At 45.6% G+C, this 10,855-nt stretch overlaps 1 protein-coding gene across 1 annotated transcript; it reads left to right on the top strand.

The window, feature by feature from the left end:
* The first annotated feature begins 152 nt into the window (after positions 1-152).
* Positions 153-8,231, top strand: COPS3 (COP9 signalosome subunit 3). Its single transcript, XM_070955105.1, has 12 exons — positions 153-297; positions 2,229-2,358; positions 3,062-3,174; positions 4,002-4,051; positions 4,356-4,448; positions 5,087-5,266; positions 5,943-6,083; positions 6,470-6,643; positions 6,871-6,957; positions 7,071-7,184; positions 7,561-7,641; positions 7,881-8,231. The coding sequence occupies exons 1-12, from the start codon at positions 243-245 to the stop codon at positions 7,932-7,934; spliced, it is 1,272 nt and encodes a 423-aa protein (XP_070811206.1). The 5' UTR covers positions 153-242; the 3' UTR covers positions 7,935-8,231.
* Positions 8,232-10,855: the final 2,624 nt, after the last annotated feature.

Raw genomic sequence — 10,855 nt, 5'->3', positions numbered from 1 at the left:
CCAGGGCAGGAAGCGGCCCTTTTAGCTCGCTCACTTCCGGGTGGGAGGCGATCCCCATGGCAACGCCCCTAGCCGGGCTCCCGCGCCGCGCGCCGGAAGTGACGCTCCAAAAGCGCGGCCCCCGATTGGCCCTGCGCGGCGGCGACGTCTCTCCCGCTGCGTCTGGAGGAGCAGGAGGCAGAGGCGGCTCCTCCGCGGCTGACCCGGCCGGGCCTTTCCCTCCCCCCATTCCCCGCGCCGCCATGGCGTCCGCCCTGGAGCAGTTCGTCAACAGCGTCCGGCAGCTCTCGGCCCAAGGTGAGACGCAAGGCCGGGCGCGCACGTGGAGGCCGCTGCCCCGCTCCGGCCCCGGGCGGCCTCCGAGAAAGGGGAGCCGGGAGGGAGCCCGCCTCCCGAAGATGCCCATTGGCTGCCGCGTCTGTCTGTCCGACTGTCTGTCTGTCTGCGGGCGGGGCGGGGCTTCGGGGTCCCGCCTCTTGGCTTGCAAACTCCTCCCGGGCGGGGGAGGGAAGGAGGGAGCAGAGCAGCCCTTCCCCAACCTGGCGCTCCCGGGCTGGCTGGGAATGTGCGGGGGGGGAAAGGGGGGATGGAGGGCGGAGGATGGATCAGTACGTGGAGGAGCGGGGGGGGGGGGACTGGGGCTCGCTCTGCCTGTTCACAGCTGGGCTTTCCACTTCCCAGGCCCCTGGGATCGCCTGGTGGTCTCCTGTCCAAAGCCCAATTCCACTTGCTGATCTCTTGGAAGGTCAATGGGTGGTCATTTGCATTCTGTGGGGCAGCCCCCCCCTCCCTCCCTCCCTCCCCATCTACCCACAGGCGTCTTTCCCCTTCTAACCCCCATCCCCCCCCCCTCAAAGGATCAATCTTTGCTTTGCCCCTTCTGGATTCTGCCTCTCTATCCAGGTTGACTTTTTGTTGGATTTTTATTTAAATAAAAGAGCCGAGCGGTGGCTGTCATGGAAGAACCCCATGAAAAGTGCATGTGGAGTGCATGTGTTTTAACGTTTTTAATGTTTTAATGTTTTTAACATTTTTTTATGGGATTGTTCGCATTGTTTTATTCTTTATTGTAAGCCGCCCAGAGTCCCTTGGGAGTTGGGCGGCATAGAAATGCGACTAAATAAATCAATAAATAAAACCGTGAAAACCACAGAAGTCATCTTTGCAGCCACAGCTTTAGTCAAATAAAGAGAAATAAATCCTTAAAAGAAACATAAATCCACATTCTTTAGAATAATGAGGTCGCTTTATGATCCCTGGTTTTCTATTTTTGAAAGGCGTTTCAGCATCTCTACAGAGGTGCAGTTTTATAAGCTTGCTGGTTTTGGCTCCCTTGCATAAAAGTCTTCGTCTATCAAAGCAAACATTTCTCAGCTTGGAAGCTGGTTTAAGGTCCTAACTTTGCATCTGGAAAATCTCAGAAGAATCGACTCCCTTTCGTTGTTTCAGTCTGGACGGTGGCAATTTTTTGTTTTGTTTTAAATTTAATTCTATCCTTCCAAAGATCCCTGATTTTGGGGCTTTCTAATTTCATGTTATTTGTAGGAACTCCAAGGGTTATTTTAATGATTTTCCAAATAGTTATCTTCAATTTTATGACCGTTATACAGAGATTTATGAAAATTGTCTATATATTTACATAAGTGTGTATGTGGTGTTTTGGGGTATTTAAATTTTAAGAGAGTTATATGCAACACTATATCCTAGGCTGAACCGTTTTCATTGAGGGATTGAAAGGGTAGGACTTCAGCTGGGGTGCTGTCCATGGTATTAAATGGTTGGGGACAGAGGCCTCTAATCTATTCCTATCCCAGCTTTATTGTGATGTGAAAATTAACTGCTAGGAAGGGAGGCTAGGAAACAATTTCATTAATTAAAGCTTTCCTTTTTGGTCCATAAAAATAGGTCGGTGAGCTGAGCCTTCTTGAAACGGTGTAGAATAAAAATATTAATAGAGCACCTTTTCTACAATTCATTGTTTTGTGCTAAAGAGCTGATTTTGTGACACCTTCCTCTAGTTTCCTGAGCACTTATAAATTGAGACATGCTCTCGCTGCTGTATATTTTTGATTACAGTATTGGCTTATTTTTTTTTTACAGCTTTGCTTTTATGACATAGATGGCTGTTCCCTTGGTATTTGCTGTTTGTGGAGCTGGGAATTTATAGGGCAGAGAGTGAGAGGTCTCCTTTTTCTTCCCTCACTTACCAAACTTTTCACCTCTCTCAGGGCAAATGACTCAGCTTTGCGAGCTGATCAACAAAAGTGGAGAACTGCTAGCGAAAAACCTCTCCCATTTGGATACCGTACTCGGGGCACTCGATGTCCAGGAACACTCACTGGGCGTGTTGGCTGTTTTGTAAGTGGCCCTCTTATTGGAAGCTTTTCCTTTAGACTTGAATAGAGAGACAACCTTGAGGCTTCTTTTCTGTGAACCTTCTGCTTCACTTAATTCTGTTTTTTTTTTTAAAAAAAATAATCCATCCACTGTTGTGAAAAGTAAGCTTGACAGATCCTTACCATCACAATTGGGATCAGAAATCTGTATGTAAGTCAGTGTGGTCATACGTCAAGGCAGCCATGTGGTTGGATCTGAAATTGACATTTTCATGATTGTTCAGCAAATCCCCACAGTCGCAAATGGCACGTTCTTCCATTCTTCTGTGGGTTTTTTTTTTTTTTTGCTGGAAATTAGCAATCAACCCACCCAAAACTGGCAAAAAAACATTGCAGACACAATTTAAAACTGGTCATAAACTGGTTGCCAAACACTAAAAATGTGGTTGTGTGAGCACAGGGGGGAAGTTGTGCATTTTATGATGGCTGGAAGGGCCCAAAAACTCCTGTTCTGGAGTCGTAACTCAAAGACTGCCTGTATTTCTTTCTCCCCTATTAACTAGATGTCGATGTCCATCCAACTCATAAACACTGGCAGCATACAGCATGTACACAAAAAACCCACAACCGGGCCATCTAAGGTGCCCTTTGTGTGCGTTTAAGGCGCTCTTGCAGGGGTCCCAGAAAGAGATGGTTTGCATTGTGTGCTTTGTCTCCCTTTGTAGGTTTGTGAAGTTTTCTATGCCCAGCGTCCCTGATTTCGAAACGTTATTCTCGCAGGTCCAGCTCTTCATCAGCACTTGCAATGGGGAGCACATTCGATACGCCACCGACACTTGTAAGTGGCTTCTGCCATCCTGCGGCCTCCTTTGCCTAAAATATGCATTGGTTTGCTAAGAAGTTACAAATGAACATTGTGTTAAAAAAAACACAGACACCATTTAATCAATTCGAATAAAGTTATATCTACAGTAGCTTTATCTTGTCTGTGAGTGTTCATGAATACTAAATACCGTAACACAAACTAACATAATTAGGAACAAACTACAGTAAAAATGGTAGGAAGAAATAACAACGCCAATAAAAAGAAAGCATTTTCCTATAATACGAAAACTTTAATGCAAATTACTACAAGACTATTTTAAAAAGGACCCAGATTGTGGGGGCAATAAGCTGACTTTGTATAAATATACAAAAGGATGAAGGCTATTGCTTAACGCATTGTAAGCCGCCCTGAGTCTCCGGAGAAGGGCGGCATATAAATCAAATTTAAAAAAAAAAAAAAAAAGGAACTGAAGCTAAGCCACATAGGATGGTACTGTGCGACCAATCCTTTCAATCAATAAAAGATCAGCTTGATGGTCAAGAGATGGGTTTTTAATAGACACAAAAAAAAAATCACCTTTTTTTTGCTACCTTCCAAACATGGTATATCTACAGCTCTACTTATTGTCTATTTTCATAGACAGGCAAGCTCCCAATGTAATTTAGCAAACCTTAACAGCTTTCAACCATAACCTCCTCCCAGGAGCATCACTGACTTTAATGTCTTAACTGAAAAGGAGCTATCTGTGGAGAAATTATGGCCACTGGTGTGTGATTTTCCATGTTCTTAAATCCCCCGTTAGCAGAGTCTCAGTTCCGTCTTTTTTTCCTTCTCTCTAGTCGCTGGCCTGTGCCATCAGTTAACAAACGCCCTTGTGGAACGGAAGCAGGTAAGGAAGTTGGGCAGTGCAGTCCTTTGGTTCTCAGGCTGCTGATCTTGAGGAAAACTAGATTTTTAACGTCGTGTGTTAATGCTGAACAATACTCACCGGAGTAGAACAGTGGTGTGTCAATAAAATATAGTAATCACAATAAATAAAGGCCAGGTTGGTGAGATATTTTTACATCTTTTTTTGGGGGGTGGGGGAGTGTACAGCTTTCTGGACATCAGGACACGTTAAGCTGCTCCAAATATGTAGAAATCTCTTTTTTGTGTGTATGTAGAAATTGACTCTTTTGCTTGCTTGTCAACAGCCCCTGCGCGGAATCAGCATTCTCAGGCAAGCTATAGACAAAATGCAGATGAATACCAACCAACTGACCTCAATACATGCTGATCTCTGCCAGGTGAGGATCCTAGATTCGGGTGGGAAGTGAAGTCCTCCTACTTGCAGAGTAGGCTGTCCTAATAACACGATGCAGAATTATACTAGGACTAATGGGACATTTGCTGCCCGTCGTGGTAATCCCTGCCCTTTCGTTGCCTGCAATCTTGTTTAAATTTAGCTATTCCCAAGCTGAATTTCCCTGATGTGATCAGGCTGGCTTCGAATTCCCCTACGTAGCTTCCATCTCTCTGAGAGTTGGGTTTCACACATGTCATCACACAAAGGTCTCAACTAGTTTGTGTGGATCATTTCCACGATGATGGCGTGAAGCAGCCGACAGCAGGGGCAATACACCCAGGGATAAAAACAGTCCAGATGCCAGCCACCCACCCTGAGACTCCTGTGAAAAGGGAATGGAGTTTTGATTGCATTACTTCCTAGAAAGTGTATGCTTTATCCTCCTTTTAAAGCCCAACATGACTTTCTAATTGACGCACCAGCCCAGCTATCGCCGCTACCCTGATACCATTTCACTGGCCTGACGTTTGAGCCCCCCCTCCCCCCTGTATTTTGCCTTGATTGACGATTGACATTCTTGCTCTGAAGCAAATCAGACGAGCGACTGTTTTTTGTTAACTCTGGTCTGTTTCATTTTAGCTCTGTTTATTAGCCAAATGCTTTAAACCTGCCCTCCCGTATCTAGATGTGGACATGATGGATATTTGTAAAGAAAACGGGGCCTACGATGCCAAGCACTTTCTGTGTTACTACTACTATGGTGGAATGATATACACTGGGCTCAAGAATTTCGAAAGAGCACTCTATTTTTACGAGCAGGTAACTGTTCTCCTTCCTCCTTGGTGTCAAAAAATTTCTTGAGGGCATGACAGCCTGGTTAAAAACCAGCAAAGTCCCTGAGATCCCTGCTTGGTTAGAGTATATTACTGGAAGTTGTGACTCCTTGCAGCACAGATACAATTGTTAGATTTTTATCCCAGTTTTTACAAAATAGTTGGTCAACTCAAGGCCGCAAACATACCTAAAAATCCTCCTGTTTTCCCCATAATAACAACAACCCTATGAGGTGGGTTGGCCTGAGAGACAAGGACTGGGCTAAAGTCACCCAGCCAGCTTTCATGCCTAAGGTGGGACTAGAATTCACCATCTCCTGGTTTCTGGGCCAGTATCTGAACCACTGCACCGAACTGGTTCTTTTTTTTGCTTTGTTAAAGGTTAATCTTTTAAAAATTTCATTGGGCTCTTAGATTTTTCTTTCTGTAAGATACTAAATTGCTGCCTGTCTATAAACAGACTTCCTTTGTTGACCAGGTGTAAAGTAAGACTATAGCCTTTCCTTTGTCCTTGGAAACTTGTTTTGAAATAGGCTTAGTTGAATTTCCATAATGTTGGAATAAAGTTGCATCACCCCAGGGGATAACCTGGATCCCCAGGACTCCAAGGTCTATCTTCAGGTTTTGTGCTGGCTGCCCCTAATCTTGTTTTTATTTTTCAGGCTATAACCACCCCCGCCATGGCTGTCAGCCATATTATGTTGGAATCGTACAAAAAGTATATCCTAGTCTCCTTGATACTCCTTGGCAAAGTGCAGCAGCTGCCGAAATACACCTCCCAAATAATAGGTAGATTTGTTAAGGTGAGGCTCCAGAGATCCTGTTTGATCCAAAACTTGGGAGGCTCGGGCGTGGGGTAGGAGGGGGGGGGGGGTTCAGTAAAAGGAGATTTTCTTTCCTAGCTTTAGTAAAGTGAGCCGAACTAGACTGAATAATGTTTTGATGGGTTCAGGGCAGCAGCCTGAAAAAAAAATGTACTTTGCAAACGTTTTGGGGAAGCGAGAAAGCCTACGTTATAACAGAATGACAGAATTGGAAGGGACTTTGGAGGTCTTCTGGCCCAACTCCCTACTCAAGCAGGAAAGCTAACAACCAGAATAGGGATTAGGTGGGCCAGTCTTTACTGGACATCTGGAGGTTGAATAGCCCACCCTTCTGTTCCCACAACCTCTCCTATTTCTCACTGCAGCCGCTTAGCAATGCGTATCACGAATTGGCGCAAGTGTATGCCACCAATAAGCCTTCTGAGCTGCGAAGTCTGGTGAACAAGCACAGCGAGACGTTTACCCGGGATAACAACATGGGCCTGGTGAAACAGTGCTTATCATCTCTCTACAAAAAGAACATCCAGAGGCTAACTAAGGTGAGGCATTCCCGCCCCTCCTGAGGCTTAGAGGGGCTCCTGCAGAGAAAAATGACTTGAATTACTTTTTATTTGCCATCCATTGCCTTGCAAAAGTTAACCCTCCCTTTCTTTTAAAATGCGCATTATCTTGCAAATTCCACTTCACAAGTGAGATTGTAGAGAAAGGGATAACAAAAGAGATAACTTGTTCACTCTCTCTATTTGGCTGTGCTTCTTCTTTTCAGACCTTTTTAACACTGTCGCTACAAGACATGGCAAGTCGAGTGCAATTATCAGGGCCTCAGGAGGCAGAAAAATATGTCCTTCATATGGTAAGGCGTTTTGCCTTGGCTGGAAATGATAGCCGAATAGCACAAAAATAACCAGGCCAGGAAGGGTTTTTTCCAAGCGAAATCCTGCTTCAGTTGTGTCCTTTTTTATGCAGATAGAAGACGGGGAAATTTTTGCAAGTATCAACCAGAAAGACGGCATGGTTTGTTTTCACGACAATCCTGAGAAATATAACAACCCGGCGATGCTCCACAACATTGACCAAGAGGTAAATGAGGTTTGCTGATTCCATCGTAACTTAGAAATGAAATGCATTGACTTCCGACTCCTTTTGGTGCAGTAGAATAAGGTCATAACATAAAACCTTCCGTTTTTACTTTTGATAATATATACCAGCCATTTCTATATCAGCAAACTATCTTAAAATCAGCAAAACCCAATATATCAAAGTTTCATTTTTCCCCCACCTCAAACATAAAAGTGCAGAAGCTGTTTCCTTCCAAGTAGAAACAAAATTGTGTCCTTTTCTTTAATCAAAGCAATCCATTTAGCCGTCCCGGCTAACTCCCATCACCTTTTGCAGCCCTTCGTCCATCATGGGCTGTAAAACAGCTTCCAAAGAAATCCCTTCTGTCTTCCTTTAGATGTTGAAATGTATAGAACTCGATGAGAGACTGAAAGCGATGGATCAGGAGATCACCGTCAACCCTCAGTTTGTGCAGAAGGTAAGCATCAGAACCATTCTGGAATCAAATACTATTTCGCCATACTGAAATTTAAAAAAAATCCTCATAAAAACACTTGAGTCTCTGTAACTATAAGCATAAAGGAATCAATTTCATTTGATTGGAAAATCCTGCCCTTTCTGCTGGATTCTCCTCTCTGCTCGGTGTCTGCCTAGATCGCAAGATATTTTGTTTTCTGCTCTTCCAGATTCAAAACAATTCCTGTTTTTCCTTTGCAGAGTATGGGCTCCCAAGAAGACGAATCAGGAAGCAAACCATCCAGTTATTCTTGAAAATCACATTTTTGCTTGCTACTCTCTTGTAAAACACATATATACATACAAAAAAACAAACCCGCTAAAGAGAGACAGCTTTAGGATTTGAGTGTTAAGAAAAAAAAAAACCCAAGAAGAAAGCAGAGAACTGTCTGTTGCATCTGAACTTAAAATATCTTCTCAGTACTGTATGATTTGGGGGAAAAAATGCTCTACAAAGAAAGGAAAAAAAAGTCTCATTCTGTTGTGGATTTATCTTGAGATTTAACGTTGTTAATGCATTAAATAATTCACTTTTTTGTTTTATGAATGTTACTGCTTTGGCAATGGCTTCCTTTTTTAAAAAAAAATTTTTCCATGCAGAGTAAAGTTTTATTGGGCGTGTTAGATTTCCGACTGTATGAAAACTCATTGTTCTTGTGGAAAGCAGTTTTCTTGCAGCAAAATCAGAGTGTTTTTAGTAAGCTTAAATTAAGGGAAAGTACTTGTTATTCTCTTTTCTCCCCACATTAGTTTGGATCTAAAAGGTTCGTTGCTTTGCTTTGGCAGGGAGATAGGGAGAATTTTCTTGGCAATTTCATGGTCCCTCAAACTGTTTTAATACCTCCTGGCTACGCCTGTGAAGTTGGGAGTTTCTTAGCATCACCTCTGTGTCTCTTCTGCCTCTGGTTATCCTCAACATGTCTGGTTGGGGAATTCTGGCAAAGGGGCACTTTGTAATAATCCTGAATCTCGTCCCAGGGTCCTGGAGCGGGGATCTCAAACCTTGGCAACTTTACGATGTGTGGACTTCAACTCCCAGAATTCCTCCGCCAGCATGTGGACTGGGAAATTCTGGGAGTTGTAAAATTGCCAAGGAGATCTAGAGTCTGGGAAGATGTCTCGACCCCTTTCCCCCATTCTGTGCTTCCTGCATGCGTCAGATAGAGAAGTTCAGCAACAGTGGGGAAGACTCCCATGCTCCTCCATGGCTGGCTGGGGAATTCTGGGAGTTGGGAGTCCACAGACCATCTTAATAATGAAAGTTGCTGAGATTGAGAATCCCTGGACCAGCCCATCATCCTCTCGCACCGGAAAACGAAGGCAAGAAATGGTGGTCTGTCCAGATCTGCCCCGTAGACCCCAACCCTAATCCATCCACCCCTCTGGAGGGATTGCATGCTCTTTGGGGCAGAGGCCCCAATTGTCCTTCTGCAAGACTTTGCAACCCTGGTTGATGTTGCGGTGGAAGAACGGGGGTCATCCAAAGAATGCACATTTGTCTGTAAAAGGCCGCTTTAGCCCGAATTCCCTCCGGCAGGAAAAGCGAGATATAAATCTTAAATAAACCTCCCTCTGAACAAACTTCTGCATTGTTTCTATCATATGACTCTCATAGGACTTGTCGGGCCGTACCATTTTCCCCAGGGAAGGTGCCTATAAAATCCAAATACGAGGACAGGAGATTCTGGTTACCTCCCTCTTCCGAATTAGCCATCAATTTGGCTTTGGTATTTTGGGGCCTAAAATCTGAAACTTTCTTAAGATCTGAAACTGCAGATAAATTGCTGGTGAAACATCTGTCCCCCCCCCATTTCTCTCAGTTAGTTTAGCCCTTCTCTGGAAGTCTCAATGGTGGTGGGTTGAACCAATTGCAGCCGAAGGGGGACCCTGTGAAGTAGTTGGCAAAAAAACCCTGAACGCTAACTCCCGGAGGATTCAGGGGTGACTCGTGTACTGTTTCTATGTGCCTCTAATTCCTTGCCTGGCGTTGGATTCCACGCGGGGTTTCGAAGAAGGCGAAAGCCCGCTGAGTTTCCCCTCCAAGAAGCCGTTTCATGGTTCCTCCCGTTCAGTCCGAGTCAGGCGCTTTGGGCGGCGCCAGAAACCCGGAAAGACGCGCGTGCGCAGTCCCACCAGAACGGAACCCTCGAGTTCTTTAGGACTGTAAAAGCGAGGCGACCTCAATCAGGACTAGCCCCTTGGTCTGGCTCCCGTGGAGGGAATAAAGGTAGGATCGTGTGCGCGTGCTGGTATGAGAAGAGGGAGAGAGGCTGTATTAACCTCGGATCTCTTTTTGCTGTTCCCAGATTGTAGGGGGTGGTCAGCATCCCCTCCCCTTAGGCACAATCACCCCTGTGTGCATGCAGGGTTATTTATGCGGCAGGTTCATTACGCACCCCCTCCCCAACTTGAACCCTCTCCAGAGATGCTGGGACTACAACTCCCAGCATTTGCAGCAATGATGGGAGTTGGAGTTGTCGAGCAAGTGGGAGAAAATTTGAGTGTATGTCGCTGGATTGAAGGGCTCCTGGGCCTTGATTCCAATGCAGAAAATGGCAGAGGGTTCCAGATCAGCCTCCCCTCCCTCCTGAATCCTAGACTCCCAGGAAGCCCTATGACCAGTGGCAGTCAGTCAGCCGTCCTACCTTGCAGGGCTGTCGTTAGTGCTGGGGTGCATTGGTTCCCTTGCAGCAGCCTGATTTTAGTATCCTGTTATGTTGGCTGCTGGTATATAAGAATCTATCTATCTATCATCTATACTATCTATTATCTAATCCAGGGGTCAGCAACCTGCGGCTCCGGAGCCACATGCGGCTCTTTGGACCCTCTGCTGTGGCTCCCTGTCAGGTGATCCCACCATTGGCTGGCCCCGCCCCTCGCCCTCCCCTCCCAGTCACTCCTTGCCTGGCCTGCGAGGAGTGGGAGATGGAGAGGGGGGAGTGGGAGAGGAGGGGGATGGAGAAGCAGCCAGGGCAAAGACAGAGAGAGGGGGAGAGAGGGAGGGAGGGGAGAGAGAGAGATGTCAAAAGGATTGTGTGGTTCCCGCTGTTTTCTGCCCTAATGACCGGCTGGGTAGGCATGGCTGGGGCAGTGAGAGTGGGGTGGTCATGTGACTGGTGGAAGTGAGTGACATCGAGTTGGCCACGCCCACCCAGGTTTTGTGACTCCCGTGTTTT

The sequence above is a fragment of the Pituophis catenifer genome, unplaced genomic scaffold (assembly GCF_029215685.1).
Source record: "Pituophis catenifer annectens isolate HBS135680 unplaced genomic scaffold, rPitCat1.0.hap2 SCAF_16, whole genome shotgun sequence".
Lineage (NCBI taxonomy): Eukaryota > Metazoa > Chordata > Lepidosauria > Squamata > Colubridae > Pituophis > Pituophis catenifer.
This window is presented reverse-complemented; position numbering and strand designations above follow the sequence as displayed.